General features: G+C 44.2%; 3 protein-coding genes across 9 annotated transcripts in view; 1 reads left to right on the top strand and 2 right to left on the bottom strand.

Annotated features, from left to right (window-relative positions):
- Positions 1–15,958, bottom strand: part of ENKD1 (enkurin domain containing 1) — a 22,195-nt gene extending 6,237 nt beyond the window's left edge. Inside the window, exons 1-3 of one of the 2 annotated variants that reach the window (XM_083370763.1) lie at positions 14,896–15,958; positions 630–773; positions 75–299 (exon numbers count right to left, since the gene is read on the bottom strand). In XM_083370763.1, coding sequence (XP_083226889.1) covers positions 75–299; positions 630–714 — 310 coding nt within the window. In that variant the 5' untranslated portion in view covers positions 715–773; positions 14,896–15,958. Of the gene's footprint in view, positions 1–74; positions 300–629; positions 774–5,511; positions 5,989–14,895 lie in introns of those variants that run through there. The other variant, XM_083370764.1, reaches the window with a different exon arrangement.
- On the top strand, positions 6,215–16,322 carry LOC310645213 (uncharacterized protein C16orf86 homolog). Of its 3 annotated transcripts, XR_014493437.1 has the most exons (8): positions 6,215–6,854; positions 8,218–8,337; positions 9,268–9,425; positions 10,318–10,526; positions 11,654–11,815; positions 12,119–12,282; positions 16,004–16,162; positions 16,299–16,322. XR_014493437.1 is itself a non-coding variant. In XM_083370769.1 (7 exons), the coding sequence occupies exons 2-6, from the start codon at positions 8,218–8,220 to the stop codon at positions 12,271–12,273; spliced, it is 804 nt and encodes a 267-aa protein (XP_083226895.1). In that variant the 5' UTR covers positions 6,215–6,854; the 3' UTR covers positions 12,274–12,282; positions 16,104–16,243. The 3 variants fall into 3 exon arrangements, 2 of the variants coding, with proteins under 2 accessions (XP_083226895.1, XP_083226894.1); XM_083370769.1 differs by lacking the exon at positions 16,299–16,322 and having other exon boundaries at positions 16,104–16,243; XM_083370768.1 differs by lacking the exons at positions 16,004–16,162; positions 16,299–16,322 and having other exon boundaries at positions 12,119–13,290.
- On the bottom strand, positions 10,540–22,122 carry GFOD2 (Gfo/Idh/MocA-like oxidoreductase domain containing 2). Of its 4 annotated transcripts, XR_014493436.1 has the most exons (5): positions 21,935–22,122; positions 19,681–20,026; positions 16,044–16,913; positions 11,073–11,401; positions 10,540–10,737 (listed from the first exon to the last, which is right to left on the bottom strand). XR_014493436.1 is itself a non-coding variant. In XM_083370759.1 (4 exons), exons 2-4 carry the CDS (start codon positions 20,015–20,017, stop codon positions 11,370–11,372), a joined length of 1,239 nt encoding a protein of 412 aa, XP_083226885.1. In that variant the 5' UTR covers positions 20,018–20,026; positions 21,935–22,122; the 3' UTR covers positions 10,540–11,369. The 4 variants fall into 4 exon arrangements, 3 of the variants coding, with proteins under 3 accessions (XP_083226885.1, XP_083226886.1, XP_083226887.1); XM_083370759.1 differs by having other exon boundaries at positions 10,540–11,401; XM_083370760.1 differs by lacking the exons at positions 10,540–10,737; positions 11,073–11,401 and adding an exon at positions 14,559–14,958 and having other exon boundaries at positions 15,970–16,913.

Below are 22,122 nucleotides of genomic sequence, written 5' to 3'. Positions count from 1 at the left end.
CTAACTGGCAGCTTAGACAAAACTCTACCAACATCTGTGGGATTTGGCAATCCACAGGCAGCTGCTCCACTTACGTTTGGGCCTCAGTTCCTCAAAGAAGGAGATCTCATCTAGCTTCAGGAGAACTCCGACGGTGCCCTTTTGCCCCTTCTCCAAGATGTCCCTGGCGTTGGGCTTAATTCGTGGAGGAGGTTGCGGACAGCGAGCGCTGTAGCACCCAGGGTAGAGGCTGAATTCTGGAGGGATGGGGCCAGGAAGCAAATCCAATTTCAGAGAGTTCCCTTCTAGCCTTCCTCGTGCTAAAAGATAGAAAAAGAAAGAAAGAAAAATCAGGAAAGGGTCAGTCGCTTAAGAGCAGAACCAGTGGAGCTTTGGCTGCAGAAAACTCTCCGAAATCCTCAAGGACAGCAAGCCGGAGGCAGGGATCAGGAAACAGAAATCAATTGCACAGTAAAGGTGGCCATACAGATGTTTACCCAGATTGGGCTTTATGGAAGTTCAGCAATTTGAAAGTCATCCTTTTGGAGAAACTGTTGGGAGAGCTCTCTCCATTCCGTCGTGGGTGTAGGATGCAGATGGAGGACGTCTTTATCGTCCAGCCTGGTGAACGGACACAAGCAGATACTGACCTGACAGCGGGCGTCTGTAATAATCCGGACACAGGGAAGGGTCTGGAGGAATGGGACCCGTGATCCTGGAGGGACCTTCCGACATCTCAACCTTGCTTCATAGATTCTGACCAGGAATGGCAAAATCTCATCTTTTGGGGGAACCTGTTGCAAACAAGAACCGAGTTTGCTATGGAACTGTGGATAAAGTGTGAGTGGGTATCGGGAAGGAGAGGGAGTTGGAAGGAAGAATGCAATCATCAACCACTGTATCATTAAGGAGTGAAAAATGTCAGGCACAAATTAGATTTATTTCTCTTCCCTTCCACTGTATTCATTGCACATTATGTGCCTCAATCATGCCCAGAATAGCTACTGCAGCAGAATAGCTACTTACTAATCAGAAGGTTTGCAGGAATTACAGTTGCTTTAAAAAACCACTGGTTACAGGACGCCCTCAACTTACAGAAGTTCACTTAGTGACCTTTCAAAGTTACAACAGCAATGAAAAAAGCGACCGATGACCGTTTTTCACTCTTATGACCATTGCAGCATCCTCACAGTCATGGGATTTACCTTCAGATGCTTGACAATTGACTCACGTTTATGCCGGTTGCAGTGTCCTGAGGGGCCAGGTGATCCCCTTTTGCAACTTTCGGACAAGCGACCTCAGTGAGGAAGCCAGATTCACTTAACAACCGAGTTACTAATTTAAACAACTGCAATGATTCACTTAACAAATGGGGCAAGTCGTAAAATGGGGCAACGCTCACTTAACAAATGTCTCACACTTAGCAACAGAAAGCTTGGGCTCAATTGTGGTCGTAAGTTGAGGATTACCTATATATTACTGTCGTTGTTAACCTGTTGGAATCGCAATGTTTTGTTGACATCAAGTCTGCTGGGTTTGGTGCCTAATGCTCTGAATAGCTGGAGACCCCGTTGATCAGAGAGAGGCCTGCCCTGCTTCTATCCATCTTCCCCCCTTTTGCTAGGGATAAGACACCTATGGTCCTCCAGATGCACAGGGAGGGCCTTCTCATGGTGCCGGCGGTAAAAGATTGCCGGCGGATAACACCCAGGGGTAGGGCCTTCTCTGTGGGTGCGCCTGCCCTTTGGAACCAGCTGCCCGTGGAGCTGAGGACTGCCCCCGACCTTCGGTCATTCCACCGGGACCTGAAGACCTGGCTCTTCGAGCCTTCCGGCCCAGGCTGAGAGTTTTTAATTGGGGTTTTTATATTTTTCAGGGATTTAATTTAATCTTTTTAAATTGTTTTTAACTTTTGTATTGATGTTTTAAGTACCCTGTAAACCGCCCTGAGTCCTTCGGGAAAGGGCGGTATATAAATTCAATAAAATTCAAATTCAAATTCAGATGCAGCTCAGTCCAATATTCACAGCCTCTAGTCCTGATAACGACCCAGGCACCATCTTTAAAACTAGGAGATTCCTAAAACTATCCGTGCCAATGACCTCTTGTGAGCCTCTTTTCCAAGTACAAAGCATGCTTGGCGAACCCTGGTAATCTGTCTCCACTGAGCAGATACACCCATCAAAGATATCAGATATCTCTCAGCAGATATCTGAAAGCTGCCCCGGCAGCTAGGCAGGCATAAAGACAGTGAGCAAAACCACAGCTGTCTCTGAACTTCCCTTGAAACATCCTAAAAGCAAATTTTAAATATCTCCTGTGCCTGCCTTCCTGCAGGAGAAGCCAAATACAATGGATGGTCCCTGATTTTGCATAAAGACAATAACTGGCTGGCTGGCACAATATCAGGCCTGCCAAATGCTTTGCCCTCACCAAGAGGAGGAGGGGGAGGGAGGAGGGGAGAGGAGGGAGAGGGGGGAGGAGGAGGAGGAGGAGGATTAATTCTTGGCCTTCTTCCAGGTGCAGCATAGAGATGTTTATTCTATCAGCTTGGAGGGTAAACGGCTGTTAAGAGCCAAATACTGTGCAAACATACAGTTGGAAGGCTGTTTGGCTTGAAATCACGGGACTGCAAGGATCTAAAAAGGAAGGAAAGAGGCCCGTTTGTAATGGATGCTTGGAGGGCTAGCCATGGGCAGGTAGTTCTGACCTGGGAAAAATGCTGGGAAGGCAAACTTTACGCTGGTGTAAGGAAACTCCCCTAGAGATGGAGCAGGAAGACGGTTGTAGCAGGAGTTCTTCTTACCTTGCAAATAAATATTGGGAGTAGGATTCATATATTAACGGAGAAAGTTCTAAAAGCGAACATAAAGATTAGACCAGAAACTTTCCTTCTGGGCCTAATGGAAAGAGAACTGGGGGGGGGGGAAATGAAACTCTGATTTTATACATTTTTTTTATTTTATTTTTTTATTTTAATCCCATTTATATCCCGCCCTTCTCCGAAGACTCAGGGTGGCTTACAATCTAAGCACAAATCAAATGTGCTTAGCAGTAGCCTTCATTCTATGTATATGCCTGCTTATTAGGGCTTTCACACCCCCCCCCAAGCGGCATTATTTACAAAGTCAGCTTAATTGCCCCCAACAATCTGGGTCCTCATGGCGATGGCAGCAAAACTGCTCTGTGCACAAAAGTGGAAGGATGCCACCACGGACGGACGAAGGGTGACAAAAGCTGATGGAATGAGCAGAGATGGCCAAACGGACTGTGCTGACAAAAGAAAAGAACTTGGAAACCGCTTCTGGACTTTGTGCTCAGGGGCTGGACAAAAAAATGATATCACGATTTTGGGTTTTACCGATTACACTGATTTGCCGGTAGAGAAATGGCTAGGCTAGGGCATACTACTATAAAAATGTAAAAAGTTGAGATTTGATTTTAATGTCTGATTTTAGGACAACAGAGAGAGTCAGAAGTCAATGCCTTTTGTTTCTTCCCCTCCCTTTCTTCACCCCTTTCTTCACCCCTTTTCCTGCTGTTGTCCCCTTCTATTTGCTTTTGTATTTTCACATTTAATGTTATAAATGAATAAAACTAAATTAAAAAAAAGTTCTTACCTTGCAGGGGCTAATCAGCGCATTTGGAATCTTGAGGCTAGGTTGCAGTTGATGGGGACCTGCCTACCTAAGGTTTGCTATAGCTATAAGGCAGGTAGAAAGCGCAACTAACTAGTTACCCCTTCTTTCCTGCCTCTCCCTCCTCTACGATCCTCTCTCTGCCACTTCTCGACTTAGAACCACAACTGAGCCCAACATTTATGCTGCTAAATGAGAAACCTGCTAAGTGAGTTGTACCTGCCCAGGTGGATGGCATCCAATCAGTTCAAACCTGGGCTTCCTGCCAGTGCAGGTGACAATGGGTGTAGATCCTGGCTTCCCACCAGGCTGACCATGCCTGGGGCTGTCAACAGCTTAAGTCATTAGGCTTATCCTGAGTGAGCAGTCATTGCCCGGAGCTGTCCAGCCCCTCTGCTGATCTGCACCATCAACCTCCTGCTGTGCTGTCCTTTGTGTATGCTGGGAGGCATACACTGCAGAATCATTCCTGGCATGGGGTCAACATTGGATGGGCTTATGATTATGCTATGCCAACCTTAGGTTGGCATTCTGACTAATCAGCCATCAATGGACACACAGACACACAGACATTAACAACATCTGTAGACTACGCAAATGAGACAATCACCCAGCCCCCCAAAGGAACAAAAAGACCCAAGCAATCAGCACCAGCAATCAGCACCCAGATCAGCATAGATTAACTCCAAGGATAACACCAGACCAACAATCAGGTAAAGGATACCCCCAAGCAAGAAACTGCCAAAGAAGCCCAAGCAAAGAATCTCTAAGACCACCCCCACCAATACTGACAGGGCAAGCCACCCGTGCATAAACTGAGGAGTGCAAATGGCACTCCTTACTAGCACTGACGAGGTTGCCTAATTGGGTAATCAAATGTCTGCAAGAAAACAAGCAAACTCAAAACAAAACAAACAAGCAGGCTCAGAAAGCGCCAAGGACCCCTCAGAAAGGAATCAATCAACAGAAGAATTTATGGTATCTTGCATTTTTACGTTTCATGTCCTAATTTCAACGACCGAATCAACGAAGGTAAACAATACATATATGTGTGTGTGTGTGTGTGTGTGTGTGTGTGTGTGTGTGTGTTTTCATATATACTGTATATGAAAACACATGCTAGCAGCAGAGCTTTGCAGAACCTCCTAGTCCAAATATCCAGGGAGACCATAGTTGGTTAGTTCGTGGCTCAGGATAACCTAGCCGGGATGGTTAGTTTAGTTTATTGTTCAGCATGTTTCACGAAGGCAGCCCCTTGAGTGAATTTAGGAAGCCCTGGAGAAAAATAACCAAGCAGTGCAAAGAAAGGGGAAAAATTGCAAAGAGTTTGCTAGGCGTCTGAAGGCTCCTTCCACTCAAAACGAACAGCCACAACATCTGGGGAATACCGAACAGACGGCACAATATAACAACCGTGACAACAACAATAATAATCATTATTAAATTTGTCTACCACTCAGCTCTCAACAACTCTGGGCACCCGTACAAGCACTGCAACGCAGAGCTCCGTCTTTAAACCCGGATTCAGGTTGCTCCCCCCCCCCCCCACCCAGGTCGCTGGGGGTCCTGGGACCGGTCCCACTTGCCGTCCTACCTCACAGGGTTGTTGTGAACAAAAAAATTGCAAAGCCAGCTCCGGGGGAAAACGCAAAATCCACGTGTCACGAGCAACGGAACCCTCTAATAGCCACCCTCCCCACTTCCAAGCCCAGGAATGAGGCTTCCAGCTCCCACCAGCCCGAAGGACCCCGATTTCCCCCCCCCCTGGGACGCGAACCACCCCCTACTTTGGGGTGCATGCCAGCAACAGCCCCCCCTCTTCCCGGAGAAGCTCCCCCAGGTGCCCTCCCACTCCCACCCGCGTCCCCATCAAGCCCCCCCCCCGCCCACTCACATTTGCAGCCCGACCTCTCCAGCAGCCCCGCGCGGCGCTTCCTGTGCAGCGATGCCGAGAAAAATCCGGCTGCCGACAGTTGGACTCCCCGCCTACGGTCTCTTAGCAACAGCGCTTCCCGGAGGCTGCCGGGAATTGTAGTTTTTCTTTTTCTATACAGTACAGGCTTGGAACGGTTCCAAATGGAGCCTTTCCAGGTCTGCTGGGTTTCTTTCCCTATATCTCAGCCAGCGTTCTTTCTCTTTCTTTCTTTCTTTCTTTCTTTCTTTCTTTCTTTCTTTCTTTCTTTCTTTCTTTCTTTCTTTCTTTCTTTCTTTCTTTCTTTCTTTCTCTCTCTCTTTCTTTCTTTCTTTCTTTCTTCTTTCTTTCTATCTTCTTTCTTTCTCTTCTTTCTTTCTTTCCTCTATCTATCTATCTATCTATCTATCTATCTATCTATCTATCTATCTATCTATCTATCTATCACAGGGGTCTTCAAACTTGGCCCTTTTATGACTTGTGGACTTCAACTCCCAGAATTCCTCAGCCAGCAAAGCTGGCTGAGGAATTCTGGGAGTTGAAGTCCACAAGTCATAAAAGGGCCAAGTTTGAAGACCCCTGATCTATCATCTATCTATCTATCTATCTATCTATCTATCTATCTATCTATCTATCTATCTATCTATCATCTATCTATCTATCTATCATCATCATCATCATCTATCTTCTTCATTTTGGTGCTCATTAGTTTGCTAGAATATTATGTGCCATCAATTTGTAGTTGTTGTTGACTGCCGTTATTAGTGACCACATAAATTTCCTCCATGAAGATTTGTCCCTAACTAGGTCTCTCTGGTCTTCCAAAAGTGTAGAGATTTGTACCGTAATTGAGTCCATTCCCCTGTCTGCTGTTTATCCTCTGTTTATCTTCTTCTTCCTTTCACCTTTCCTAGCATCAATGCCTTCTTTGGAAGAATTGGGCAGAGGTTTAGGTAAATCAGAAAAAGATCCACTGAAAACATCCTATTCATCCAATGCTCAATGCCCTTCCATGCTTATTGATCTCGCACAATTACAGCAGTGTGGCAAAAGAGACAAGGGCAGCCACGTTTTCTGTAGCTAACATATTAAGTCGTTTAAGAGGCTAATGGAGGACGTAGCAGGCATTTCTGGGGATGCAGAGAAGAAAAGATCTAGATTCTTAGCCACTGATGGAGTGGCACCAGAATGCTATGGACCTGGTAGCTTAGCAACTGGCCCTAAAGAAGACGGACTAATATCTCCAAGGCCTACTAACCAATCACTGCTGGACAGAGCAGTGGAAACTCACCAACGCTTTAGACAAACTGTCTCAGAGAGCTGTGGTGAGAACTCTTATTTATCTGTTTTTGAGTTGGCAACATCCCTTGAAGTCCTCAGTTTGAAAGATAACAACAAAGTGATGCTCGGAGGCCCGTAGCTTCCAAGTGTACCTCAGTGAAAATGGGAAACGGAACCTCCTTAACTTTTTAAAATAAATCCTCATTCGGGGTTTCAGGATTTATTAAAATCCTCATAATTCATGAACCAGTGGTAAATTAGAAGCCAAATGAAATCGTCAGCGGGAGCAGTTGAATTAACAGAGGGAACAGTTGTTGGTGACTGAGAAGGACACAGAAGGACACCAAAAAACGTATCTGTCCTTGGCACCTCAGAAGTATCTGTTTTTTGTGCTAAAGTTCACTTGACATCACTTGCTAGAGAAGGTGCTATAATAATCAGAATTTTTACCTAGAGCTTCTTTGAGCCATTTGTCTTTTAAGGCTGCTCTAAGTTGGCTTTTTGGTAACCACAAACAATTTACCCAAAGGTGGTTTTTCCAAAAGGCAACTGGACTTTCTTGGCTTACATTCTGCTTCTCATCCAAGAAGCTGCTTCAGTTCTTCTGGTCAGAACTGAAAAAGCTTCTCGGATGAGAAGCAAAACGTTTTCAAAGGGGAAAAAAATGAAGAAAGTCCAGTTGCATTTTGAAAAAGCACCTTTGGGATAATCATGACCTGGATCATTGAGAATCTCCATAGACATAGAGATAGTCCTCGACTTACGACCACAATTGGCCTCAACATTTTTATTGTTAAGTGAGACATTTGTTAAGTGAGTTTTGCCCCATTTTATGACCTTTCTTGCGACAGCTGTTAAGTGAATCACTGCAAGTTGATAAGTTACTTACCCGGTTGTCAAGTGAAACCAGCTACCCCATTGACTTTGCTCGTCAAAAGGTCACAAAAGATGATCACATGACCCTAGGACACCACAATGGTCATAAATATGAACCGGTTGCATGGCATCTGAATTTTGATCACATGACCATGGGGATGCTGCAAAGGTCGTCACTCTAAAAAACGGTCATAAGTCACTTTTTTTCAATGCCATTGTAACTGAACAGTCAGTAAATGAACTGTTGTAAGTTGAGGACTACCTATAAACAGTTTAGTAACCAGTTGTGCATGAAGAAATCCAAAAATCCTGTACAACTCTGAAACATCATTACCTTGTTACTGTTTGCATCAATCCAGTCCCTTTAACTCTATATTTCTTTCCACAGTTCAGTGGTGCCCTGACAGCAGGAAATACCACTATTTCTAACTATAAATAAACTATAAATCTGCTATTTTATTTGTCCAGCAAAATACATACGACAGCCAGTGCCATTTCTGGGTTTGTTTTTCCCCTCCTCCCACCTGATAGATGATGGCAACCTGTGCCAGAAGCCCGAATGAGAAGAAGTTGGGAGGGAAGACCAGCCTCCCACATTTTCCGTCCCAGCTCGCTGCAGCCCTGGAAAATCCCAACATCAAGTCACTGGAGGTAAAAAATGAGTAACACAGGAAAGGAGAGCAGAAGGGTGTATGTCTTATAAACACTGGGAATACCCCTATGTTGGAAAGGTGGAACAAATGGATAACTTGCTGCAGAAATCAGCAGGAGGGAAGAATGTGCTTCACCCCAATCAACACTAGAAACATGGATCACAACTTTAGACGGTTGCACACTACTTTTCTCCAAAATAAATAAATAAATAAATAAATAAATAAATAAATAAATAAATAAATAAATAAAAATAATGGTGTTGATGATGAAGAGGAGGAGGAGGAGGAGGAGGAGGAAGGGACCTTGGAGGTCATCTAGTTCAATTCCCTGCTCAGGGAAGAAACCCTATACCATTTCAGACAAATGGCTGTCCAGTCTCTTCTTAAAAACTTCCAGTATTGGAACATTCACAGCTTCTGGAGGCAGGTTGTTCCACTGGTTAATTGTTCTGTCAGGAAGTTTCTCCTTAGTTCTAGGTTGCTTCTCTCCTTGATTAGTTTCCTTCCGTTGCTTCTTGTCCTGCTTTCAGATGCTTTGGAGAATAGCTTGGCTCCCTCTTCTTTGGGGCAGCCCCTGAGATATTGGAACACGGCTATCATGTCCCCCCCTCGTCCTTCTCTTCATTAAACTAGACATACCCAATTCCAGCAACCGTTCCCTATATGTTTTAGCCTTCAGTCCTCTAATCATCTTCATTGCTCTTCTCTGTACTTTCTAGAGTCTCGACATCTTTTTTACATCATGGTGACCAAAACTGGATGCAGAATTCCAAGTGTGGCCTTACCAAGGCATTGTAAATTGGCATTAACACTTCACGTGATCTTGATTCTATCCCTCTGTTAATGCAGCCTTCTTTCTTTCCTTTCCTCTTCTACATTTCCCCCCACACCCCCAAGATGAATGGCAATGGTGTTTTCTTCTTCCCAGTGGCACCAAGATGGCAAGGGTATTAACCTGCATGCCAAGCTGTATGAGGAAGAAGTTCAGCAACATCAAGACTTGTTCCCCGAGCTCAAGAATCTAAAATCTGCTTCAGTTTTGCAAGCTTGGCTAACGAATTATGGTTTCAAGGCAAGGATGACCAAGTAAGCTTTGAGAATTCTGTGCCCTGGAACTCAAAAGGAGATCATTCTGGGAAAAGGATTTTTAGTAGGGCTGATTCAGTGTTTCAGGTTTTCAGGAAGCAGAAGTGGAAGAAAAACCTGCCTCGAATGAAAGGACTCAACCCCCCCTCCCCCTTTTACAGAGAGTGAGCTTGATTCAGGATGGAGACCACCACGAATTGGGGGGAAAACGATATTGACGAAGGATTTGAAGGCTAGGTCAACTAGCTTCTCTACGCAAAATGGGTTAGGAAGCATAATGTCACCTAGGTCAGCAAAATACAGGTGGTCCTCAGCTTACGGCCACAATTCAGCCCAAAATTTATTGCCATAGTTATTAAGTGAATCAGTGCAGTTGTTAAGTTAGGAACACGGTTGTTAAGGGAACCTGGCTTCCCTGTTGACGTTGCTGGTCAGGAGATTGCAAAAGAGGGATCCCGTGACCCCGGGACACTGCGACCGTCATAAATAGGAATCAGTTGTCAAGCGTCTGAAGTTTGATCACCTGACCATGGGGATGCTGCAATGGTCGTGTAAAACACGGTCAAAAGTCACTTTTCCCAGTGCCGTTGTAAGTTGAAACAGTCACTAGAACTGTTGTAAGTCAAGAACTACGTGTAAAACCCAACAGCCTTCTTGTCCTAAGAATTTTGAGACTAGTTGTATACGGACTATGTTTCTTGGAGGGGGGGGGCAGTCTTTTTCACTGTTTCTTCTGCCCTTGGTAAGAATGCTTGCAAGAAAAAGGCTTGGGGGGAGAGCAGCAAGTCAGTCCGACAAACCACAATTTTGCTGGGTTATGTGAGTTTCCCAAGATGGGAGAGGGGCCGGACCTTCCCTCTTGCTCCTCTCTTGTCTTCTTCCTGCCCCACAGAAGTGATTCTGAGGTGCTCACTTTTCAGCATGCGGACTTCAAGAAACTGCCTCCGAGGGCTGAGGAGGCTGAAGGCGCCAAAGCTGAAACATCCCTCGTGCTGAAGCAGCCCAAGAAAGCTAAGAAAAGAAAGTCAACTCAAGAGATCATCCCAGTCCCTCCCACCACTCCAGGGAGTTCTCTGCCTCCAGAATCTGCAACTGCAGAGAGTGAGTGGGTAGAAGAGACATCCAAGAATGAATCGGGGCTGGGGGGGCAGGATTGGCAATACTCGGGATATTCAGTATTTCACTGTATCACTTTCTGACGCAAGTCCTGCATTTCGAGAGTCTGAAAAATGAGGAGACAGTTTACGGATGCGTCACTCTTTAATTGAGCCATATTCGCTGTTGACTAATTGTTGCTCTGCCAGGAGTCCCACTGCAGAAAGACCAGCACAGAAAAATAAATTGAGATTAAATCAATAAATATTAAATAGCTACTGATCAAGAGTTAATATGAATGTATTTCCTTGGTCATTTGTAAATATGGAAGTCCCTCTCCAAAATTAATTAACTCTATTTGTATCCGGTTACAGATACATCTTTTTTCTCTTTCTCTCCGTCTAGAAAGAGATATAGATAACAGAGATAGGCAGATGATAGATATAGATAAGGAAAGATGATATAGATGATAGATAATATAGACAGATATATAGACAGACAGACATAGTGTGTTTTTCTAATTGGTCTTCAATAGTAACAAATGTTACTTACACAGTGCAATCAGCTCCATAACCAACATACCACAATGTATGTGATATTCTTCAAGAAATGAATAGGTAGACATCAGAAAGATAGAATAGTGTTATCATGCTTGTTTGGACAGCCAAGAACATTTTTCTCAAACACATTCCCCCATGGGAGAATGGGAATTCCAGTTCCAAAGTTCTTGTTCCTTACTCAGGGAGTGATGACTCAAAGTCTAAGTAAATGGTGTGCCATACAGGATGGATGGATGGATGAATTTTTCATTAGAAGTTGTAAGCAGACTCTTTGCAAGTTGTTATGGTTTTACCAGTTGGACAGGTTTGCAAGGTGTGTACCTAAACAGGTTAGATAAAGATTCAGGGTCTGTACTTACCTCAGTTTCCACCTTAAACAAAGGATTGATCTATCTGTCATCTCTCTCTCTCATCTATCAATCATCTCACAATCTCACGGTTTCTAGTCTGAAGCCTTCACCACTACATCAAACTTGGTTTGCATTTGTCATGTTTAAGTAGTACTAACTAATAGATCCTTATACTTCAGAGGTCACCTGCTCGCCAGCATTCACATTGTCTCATTATTTCTAGAAAAGTCCCAGCGCTTGCGTCCTTTATATCAATACATTAACTATGACAACCCAGAGATGAACACACCATCGGACAAGGAACATGATCTGCCCCGAATGGAGGCTTCTTCTACCCAAGGAAACAAGACAGGCCCCGTAGAACTGAGAATAACTCCATCAATAGGTAACAACCTGGAAACAAAGGAGGGTGGGGACCTAGCTTCTTTTCCAAATCTAACATGGGCTGGAATAGAAAAAATAGGTTGGGCAGAATTTGGTGCTCAGAGTGATTGGCTAAAACCTGTTCTTGTTGTGATGTGAAGTCTATGTCCTCCTTTTGTTTTGTTTTTTGGAAAATCTGAAGTTATGCCTTTTAAAAGTTTCTATGATGTGGAACTCAAAAAGCCACTTTGCTTGCTATCATTGCCTTTCCTCATCTACCCAAGACAGAAATTACTCCATACTCATCTCCGGTTCTCTGTTGCAGTTGCAGAAGAGAAAGGCAAGGAACCAAGGAGTCTACCAAGTGCCACATCCATGGTGAAAGCAGAGGTAGATAAGTCTACTCAGGTGGACATCGATAAGATGCTCAGCGTCTGTGCAGCTCATTTAGTCCCACCATTGTCACCACAGAATAGATAATCGTATCTGGTAAGAGGCCAAGCTCCTTCTTCAAGAGACCAACGGTGCTTTTTTTTCAGAGACTGGAAGATGCTCCTTGAATTCCATCAGAGTGTAGTTCATTTTTTGTTCATTATAGTCGGGTGTCAAAGTGTAAGTATTTTGTCTTGTTTCTTGCGGTAAAATAGAGGGGGGGAAATGGGACCAGTCTAAGTAGGAGTGGAATTGTTGCTATTTAAATACTGTAAACCAGTGCCCAACGGAGTGTTAGAAAAGACAGAGAAGTACAGTCCATTTCCTCTCAAGATCCTCCAGCCCTTAGGACACCGCTGAGTAATTACACACAATGGCCAAGATGTACACGGGTTTCTCCCACATTTTATTCCCATTGCAATCTATGAGATAGTTGGTCCAAGCAAGGGTAGTAATTTGTACCTGCTTCTTCCTGATGCCACAACCTTAATTTTTATGCATTTTTAATAGCAATTGGGAAGGACTTTGTCCATCTAACCTAGCTTTGGGATCTTCCAGAACATCTGGCTAACCATTGCTAGATGGTATGGTATCTTTTGCAGGTTTTGAGTGCATACCATTTATAGTCTACTCTTTACAAAGGAAAGAGATGCACATACAAAATGTGGGTTATTTTGTTGGGTTACATAGTACAAGTACCAAGTGTTGAACAAGAAGTCCCGTAGAACAGAAATGATATTTCTAGCCTTGAATCCAGATGTGATCAAGGAAGAAAAGCTATTCTAATTCATTTAAAATAAACAAGGAAACAAGACTTAAAATATGGGAAGAGGGTGGTGGACTACATTGTCCTTTGCCAATTAGAACGTATTTACTTAAGAGGAAACTTCAGGATAAATTATTTTGTCCATTTTCCCATCACTAGATTGTACATTGGGGGGTGGGGGTAGAAAAGAAAGGGAATCTACCAAGGCAAATACAGGTCCCCGGGAAATCTCTGAGGAATCCTGAATTTCTTAGAGCGAATTCAATCGTCAGCATTTTGCTAGATCATGCAAGATTCCTTAACGCTGAACTACAAAGACTTTGAGTGTTCTTACTTAATCAAATTGTCTGCATTAAAAGGAAGAAGGGAATGTATGGGTTCAGAAAGTCAGTTCTTTCGTGGAAGGCAAAATACAAACAGAAGTTACCACCTGGAGCTCTGTTTACTTCGCGCATTTGCAGGCAATAAAATTTGAAGTATTATTTTGACGGAGGCTCTCAGCTTGTATCTGAAAAAACAAAAACAAAATCCCAAGTGCTCCTACTGTGAAAGTACATAAGCAGGATACACTTTAAAAATTCAGAAGCCAGATCTCTGAATTCCTGGATTCAAATCTTACGTGCCTGCGCGGTTCACTTTTAATACACTATGCAATGTCTTCTGCTCTTGACTAATCGAAGATCAGATTTCCCAACCACAGCTTTTAAAAAAAGACTACAGGTTGTGGGATATATTTTAAATCTGTTCTCCCTTTTTGGGTATCTGCAAATAGCAGCATGAGGGGAGAAAGATAAGACACCCCCCCCCAAAAAAAAACACCATAAGAGGGATGATAATTAAACGCCATTTTCTATCTCAAAAGCTATTTGTGTTCTATGACAAAATCTAATCGCCAATTTCTATCATCCCAGCCTTGGTGAAGCTTTAAGCATAGCGCTCCTTGCCAAAGCACGTACAGGTAATCCTTGACTTACACAACTGAGCCCGATATTTCTATTGCTAAGTGAGACAGTTAAGTGCATTTGGCCCCAGTTTGCGACCTTTCTTGCCACAGTTGTTAAGCGAATCACTGCAGTTCTTAAATTAGCAACACGGTTGTTAAGTGAATCTGGCTTTCCCATGGACTTTGCTTGCTCAGAAGGTTGCAAAAGGGGATCACGTGACCCCGGGACACTGCGACCGTCATAAATATGAGTCAGTTGCCAAGCACCTCGGTTTTGATCATGCGACCATGGGGATGCCGCAACAGCCAATTAAGTGTGAAAAGTTTTTTTCAGTGCTGTTGGGGAAAAAATTCATCATTCGAGATTTTGCCTTTTTAAAAAAACAAAACAAAACTATAGAAGCTGCACAAACCCCAGACCCCGTTGGTCCAACTGTAAATCAAGAACTGAAATGCTAAGCTTTATATGTGTGGTACCTAAAAATAGCTTCAAAGTCACAAAAGAGAAGAAAATAATTAAGATTTTTTTCCCTTAGGGAGCACAGAGCAGCTGATCTGGTACATGGTTGTATCTGTTCTTAGTTTCCATTACAGACTATCATTTAAAAGAACACAACTGAGGCATGCTTGTTAATGCTTTATCTTAATTTACAGGATTAAAACCCAGTAGGAAAACCATGTAAGAAAAATAAAATAGCATTCAAGTAAACAAATGTTTCATTAAAAAAGGGTTGTTTTTCTTCCAGTTCTGGTTAATAAAATCTCCTCCAGGCATCTTAACAGGATTAAAATGGGAGAAAGGCAAAGGAACCAGAATTTGCTTCAATTCACTAAACTGCTTTTTATCTTGGATTGTCTCCAACACATGCCAAGCCCTACCAGATTACAGTCAAGAGTAACTCGGGCATATTTTCAAGTCAGCTTTCCTTCCCTTTTTAATTAAACAGCCAAAAATTCTCACCATCAAAGCTGGGTACAGGGCACGGTTTTTGCACTGCCAAGCGATCAACATTGGTGAGTTTGGCTAGCATGGAAAAAGACAGAAAAGAATATTGGAAAGAAATGGCAGAGTCTTGTACAACCCGCGTAATCAACAAGGGCACCAATAATGCACAAACAGCAGCTGCATTCCCTCCGGCGCTCCGTCAAATAAAATAAAGCAAACACACTGAAGTAGATGGCGCAAAATTAGATAGTCACTTCCAAGTTCACCCTGTTCATGCAAAAAGCAAGATTTGGGTGTGTGTGTGTTCTTTTTTTAAGGGAAGGAATACAGGAATTTAATTCCAAATCCTCTCTGCCTCCACCCCCATCCTCATGCATACTGTATACCCCCATTTCACTTGCTTTTGCGTTGGGCTCCAATCATCTTGTTCCATTTGTACTTCCAGGGACAGACTGAGGAATGGTGGAAAGAATCGGGAGCATCTCCAATTAGCATCTGACTCATTCAATGCAACTTTCTCAGATCCATGCCTCAGACTTTCAGTGGGGCTTACATGACGGGCTCAAGGGTTAGGAAAACCCAAGGAACGAACATGATCTTTACCAGTTTATCCCTGAATTCTAGCGAAGTCTTGGGCTGTCTACAAAGAGACCCCCTGCCTCTGTCCCTTCTGATCCTCTTAAGGATCAACTCTAAAGATGTGTCTCACTGTATTCCTTTGGGGAAGCCGTTTCCCCCTCAAACAGCTGTAAAAAAATAACTTTGAGTCCTATTTTAAAAACAACGGATCAGCCTCACTCTCTACCACTACATGCCAATTATGTTCAACTTGCATTAATACAAGAGCTGGCCACAGAAGAGAGTTTTGCCTCCTCCAAACTCTTGTTGTGGGGGACAGATCTCTTATCTGCTGAGTGCAACTGGCAATTCAAGCTTTCCTAACGATACACAAGTGATTAAATTTAAGTAACCAAAGACATGTACACCTGCAACATTTAAAACTCTCCGAGGTTAAAAACCAAAGACACCCCCCCTTTACTCACACACACGCCTTTCCTCTTTTTTCCTGCTTCCATTCCACCCACCCACCTCTTCCGTTTCCAACTGTTCCCTTTTTTTGCAGGAATATCTGCATTATAAGTTATTTCTCTGAAGCGCCTCACAGAGGTTCTGGTTAGCATCAGGCTCTTCAATCATCTCCTCCACCGTTTCCCATTCCCCAGACCTGCTGGATCTTTTAACAGCATCGACGACACTTTGCATATAGAGACCATCTTCAAAGGTAGCTGCCATGGCCACCGGTTTGGGATCCCAGGTCCGCTGATCTTCCTGATCCTGGAAGGAAAGACGGAGAGCTTGCACCAGGTAGACCATCCCTTTGAGGTACAGAAGAGGGATGTCTTTGAATTCTTTTTCAGAAAGCTCTGCGTGGATCTTCAGGGTGTCCTTCAACAACAGCTCTTCCTGGGGAGATGTGTTCTTCTGGCCATATAGGTCCATCCCGCGAGCAATAAGACGGCCAGCCGACCCTACAATCATGACCTCGTGAACGAAGGACCCGGGCATGTTGAAGTTCAGAGTCACCGTGCTGCAGATGCCTCCCGCCATCAGCATCTGGAAGAAGCAGAAGTCGTCACTGGTGACGTGGCGGATGCCGTGGATGGCCGAGTTCTGCTTGACAAAAGTTTTCAGCAGCCCGTGGACCTTCTCCGCCTTTTGGCCTGTGAGATGGGTGAGCAGGTCTATGATGTACGTCCCCATCGTGTGCAGGCCGCCCCCGCCCATTAGCTCATCGCAAATCCAGTTGTACTTCTGGCTGAGGAGGCTTCCCCAATACACACGCACGTCACAGACCAGGATGTTGCCGACATAGTGCTCGTCGATTAACTGTTTCATTCGGACAAAAGCTGGTAGGAAGCGCAGAATGTTGCCCACAATGCTCATGAGTTTGGGGTAATACCTAGCAGCCGTGACCATCCTGAAAGCATCGAGAGAGGTAGCGGCTTTCTCACAGATTACATTCTTTCCAATTCCTGTAGACAAAGGGCAGCACTTTAATTCAGAGGTCAACGGGAATCTTTTTACTCAACACCCAAACGAGGAGAAAAACAAAGCCTTCAAAAGCAGAGCGGTTGCAACTAGCCAATTTCCAATTACTTAGTTTTTATTTTAGTTTTGCACATGACAATACACATTTCATTTATATTTTTTCTATGTTCCTCCTAACATCTTTTTAGTACCTAGAGGTTCCTAAACTGGTTGTGTCGATTCAACAGGAAGCAACATTGGTTATTTTTGGCAGTTCATCCATGAATCATGAACTTGTCTGCTTGTTTTTATAATACATGTTATAGCAGTGAGTTAGACTGATAACAAGAAATGTGGCCGTTAAGAATTTTTCAGGATATACAAAGTTGTTCATTCTATCATTTAAGGGTTAAGATGTTGTTCTAGGCCTTTGTAGATTTCCAGTTCTCGGCAAAGCTACAGAAACATGCAGGTTTATTTATAATTTTATCCCTTAGAACTTCTCAGAACATGTAAAGTTAATTCAGCCATACACAGAAGATGTCACTTCTGTAAAAAAAAAAAAGCATTTTTGTTCTGAAGGTCTGGGACATTATTTCAGTTTTATTTAAATTATCTATTTATTAAATTATTTATTTATATAAATTATTAAGTAATCTTCCTGCTTGTAGTGCTGGATAGGCCAACAGCCACAATAATGTCTGCAATTTGCAGGGATGAGGTTGCTGAAAAATACCCTGAGAAACAGCTATTGAGTTGCACTATTTAGGCAACCAGAGACAGTCTGAAAGACTTTGAAGTCCTGGCTGTTCTCCCAGGCATTGGGCAGAAAATATTGCCAGACGCAGCAAGGATGGAATGCTGGATTTATATCTTGAGTAGGAGGAGTACAAGCCTGCATTCAGAGAACTGCACTAGGAAGAAAGCGAAAGCTGACTCAAGCCAAGAATTAAAACAGCTTGTAACGCTCCTGAAATATATACCTTTTGTATGAACATAGGCAAGCAATCATCCTGAATACTCCTTCAACAGTCAACATAACTATTTTTGGCTATGTTGACAAGGAAAAGACCATGCAACAATAGTGTTACTGAAACTTTGAAAAGATTCACCTTGTATCAATCCTCATCAAAATAAATCCATACAGAAATACAGGTAGTCCTATTGTAGCGACTACCTTGTGTTGCATCTGTTCATAGCTATGACGATGAAAAAGTAATTTTGGGACCAAGCCTCACATTTACAACTTTTGCAGGTCTGTAAAGCAGACGAAAGCCGAAGTAAGGCTGAAAGCACAGTCACAATTTCACTTAGCCACCCTTTGCTTAATGATCTAGCTCACGGGTGTCAAACTCGCAACATCACGTGAGAAGTCGTGACTTTTTTCCCCATTGCCGGCAATGGCCGGCAGTTTGACACCCCTGATCTAGTTGCTGGTCCCAGTTGTGGGTTGGTAGACAAGGACTATCTGTAGGTTTGGGTTAAAACGAAGCAGGATAGTATTAACACTGGTTGGCTGTGAAAAATGGGAACAAAAACCTCTCTGCTCCCAATACATTTTGGTTTAATATGTGGTATCTGCTATGCAAATCCGCCGTAGGAAAAGCAAACATATTTATCAGAAAATTGAACCCATAAAAGCAAACAAAACAAAACAACCCTTGGAGGCAATACTGAAATGAAACATATCTGGGCACAAGCTATTGCCCTAGAGCAGGCATGTGAAACTGCCGGCCGGTGCGCCGGGTGCATCATACTGAAACCACACCCACCCCATTGCCGGCAAAGGGAAAAAAGCTGCGATACGTCACGCAACGTCACGTGACATTGCGAGTTTGACATGCCTGCCCTAGAGCCTAATAATTTACAAGCTCATATGTAAGAATCTGAGCCTCTGCAGGAAATGTTCTATGTATTAGTTTTTTCTTTGTGTTCCCCATAATCCGGGATACTTGCAGGACCATCTGCTGCCGGGAACAAATTCCCATCGTCCAGTACGCTCACACAGAGAAGGCCTCCTCGGGGTACCGTCAGCTAGGCAATGTCGGCTGGCGACCCCCAGGGGGAGGGCCTTCTCTGTGGGAGCGCCAGCCCTGTGGAATCAGCTCCCCCCTGAGCTTCGGATGGCCCAAAACCTCCAATCCTTTCGCCGCGGCCTCAAAACACTCCTGTTCCACCAGGCTGACCTGGACTGACAGACATTTCAATTAATTTATATTTAGAATTTTAATTTATTTTTTAATCTTTATTTTAATTTATTGCACAGATGATTTCAATTTTATTTTTATCTTGATTTCTGTACTTATTATATGTTTGTTGTTAGCCGCCCTGAGTCCTTCGGGAGATAGGGCGGGATATAAATCCCATCAATAAATAAATAAATAAATAAATAAATAAATAAATAAATAAATAAATAAATAAATAATCGGTCTATCTGCAAGGGCCTGTGATGGTGTGATTATTTTCCCCCCCGCCCCCCCGCCATGGGAGATTCATGTGATCTGATTTTTTTTGGAGTAACAATAATCCTCCAGCTTTGTGCTTAGAAACAAACATCAGGCCTTTACTTTTACCAAATGAAAATTCACCAAGCACGAGGGCTTTCAACAAGAGCATTCCCAGTTCTCTGATACAATTTGTTCCAGGCTGAAATGTTCAATTTTCTGCTATTAATTACTCAACGACTGTGACCATCTTCCAGTTGGCGTCCAGCCAAGAGAAAGCTGAAATCTTATACAATGCCCCAAACTGGCTATGGGGAAAACACCATACCTAGAGCCTTCACAGCAATTTGCCGCGTTAGTGGTGGGGGAATGTTGATGCAAACCAGATCTACATCCTGGTGCAGCAAAATATCATCTGTTCGACTTGTGTAGAAGGAAATGTTCATTTCCTCAGCTAGCTGTTTGGCTTCCTCTTCAGTCTTCCCCCACAGTGCCTGGATGGAGAAGCCTTCGGCCCTCAGCAGAGGGACCAGCACACGGGCTGAGCTTCCAGTCCCAAATACCCCGACACCGGGAAGCATTTTCATTTTGTGTTCCTTTCGCACTCCAGTCCCCCAGGGCGAAGATCCCAAAGGGTATCCGATCTCCTCAGCATCTTTTTTCATCCATCGTGTCTACAAGAGGAGAGTGGGGAGAAAATCGATCATTCACAAAGTTTGCTAGTTTTCTACTTAACATAAAGGTCAACATCCAATTTTGATGAAGCTTCTCAATTTGACTGCCTTTCTATATACTTTTAAGTATGAATCCTGCCCATGTGCAAAACAGATAGTCCTCAGCTTAAACCACAACCGAGCCCAAATTTATGTTGCCAGGTGAGAAATTTGTGAAGTGAGTTTTGCCCATTTTTTAAAATAATTTTCTCACTGCGTTGTTAAGTGAATCACTGCTGTTCTTAAATGAGTAACACAGTTAAGCGAAACTGCTCTCCCCACTCACTCAGCTTGTTAGGAGGTTGTAAAAGGGGATAGCATGACTCCAGGACACTGCAACTGTCGTAAATGTGAGTCAGTGGTCAAACATCTAAGGTAAATTAAGGGGCAATTAAGCTGACTTTGTAATAATGCCGCTTGGGGTGTATGTGAAAGCCCTAATAAGCAGGCATATACATAGAATGAAGGCTACTGCTAAGCTTGTAAGCCGCCCTGAGTCTTCGGAGAAGGGCGGGATATAAATGGAATTAAAATAAAAAAAGAAATCCTGTGACCATAGGGATGCTGCAACGTTCGTAAGTGTGAACAAGGGTCATAAGTCACTTTTCCAGTGCTGTTGTAACACCAAAGGCTCACTAAATGAACTGGTATAAGTCAAGGACTACCTGTATGCACTGCAAGCATCTCCTTTAATGAACTCCCGTATGCATTGGATGTTGTGCGAGTGAGATAATTAGCAGAGAGGCTGATAATCCTGCTCGCAAAGGTCTGTTCCATTTCAGATTCTCACCATCTCTTTTTGGACCCACAGAGAACAAATAAAAGTGGAGCTGTGTCTCACCACCGCATTCACCACATCTCAGGCTCACCTGCCCAAGGCCTTTACCCAGCAGAGCTTCATGTAGATATGAACAAAATGGGGAATGTGGAAGGACCCATGCATTGGCTAACAATGGCCACAGGGCTCAGAACTTGATCCCTTCCACACAACACACTGCTTGGTAAAAGCTCTGTTCTCTGAAAGAAGAGCGAAGCCACTCTCCTACTACTCCGTCATCCAACCTAGAGAGAGAGAGAGTGGCCAAGAAGATAACAAAGAGACCACTTGCTCCATCTATTAAGTATCTATGACCAAAGCGATCAAAGAGCTTTGGGTGCAAAAACTCCAATTAGAATTCAGACTGGAAGGACTCAAGATCTTTATTATCACCATTTCAGACTGGACTGGTCCGGCACGAAGCTTCACTGCCATGTGTTTTAAAACAGGATTTGGCTGATTCAAAGATGCCTTGGACAGCAACTCCTGCAAAACTGGGAGGGGGGCTCTTTAGGACCCCTTGGCACTCAGGGGGTGCTTTGCGTTAAGGCACCCCGAGAAGCCGTTGCGTAGCTTTGAGCTAGGAAGCTCAGCAAGGCGGCCCAAAAGCCGTGGCTCAGAGGCAGGTCCTTCTTTGGTGTCCGGCGGACCCCACACCTACGAATCCCAGCATCAGCCCATAAATACGTCTGTATTAAATCTCCCGGGGATACAAATGCACATCTACCCACATACGGACAAAGGCATAAAAGTCTAGTCCAGGGGTAGGCAACCTTGGCTCTTTTATGACTCGTGGACTTCAACTCCCAGAATTCCTGAGCCAGCGCAGCTGGCTCAGGAATTCTGGGAGTTGAAGTCCACGAGTCATAAAAGAGCCAAGGTTGCCTACCCCTGATCTGTAGACACAGCGGTCCATACCCGGGAATAAGGAGATACAGAGGGAGATGGGGCACAGACGTTACACGTATGCACGCACCAATACGTGCACACACATTCACACGGCCACCTGCCAAGTGATCCCTCCCCCTCCCTCTCCCTCTCCCTCCGCCTACCTCGTGTCTGTCGGCACCCCTTCCCCCCCTTCTCACGTGCGACTCGTCCGACGACCGAGACGAAGCGAAGGAGGGCCGCGGCGCCTCGCCGGGCTTCGCGCTGGCTCGCTCCCGACACCGGCGGCGGCGGGGGCGGCAGCGGGCTCGGCCGGCCACCTCCTCCCTCCGCGGGAGGGCGGAGCGCTTTG

The sequence above is a fragment of the Vipera ursinii genome (assembly GCF_947247035.1).
Source record: "Vipera ursinii genome assembly, chromosome: 10".
Classification (NCBI taxonomy): domain Eukaryota; kingdom Metazoa; phylum Chordata; class Lepidosauria; order Squamata; family Viperidae; genus Vipera; species Vipera ursinii.
This window is presented reverse-complemented; position numbering and strand designations above follow the sequence as displayed.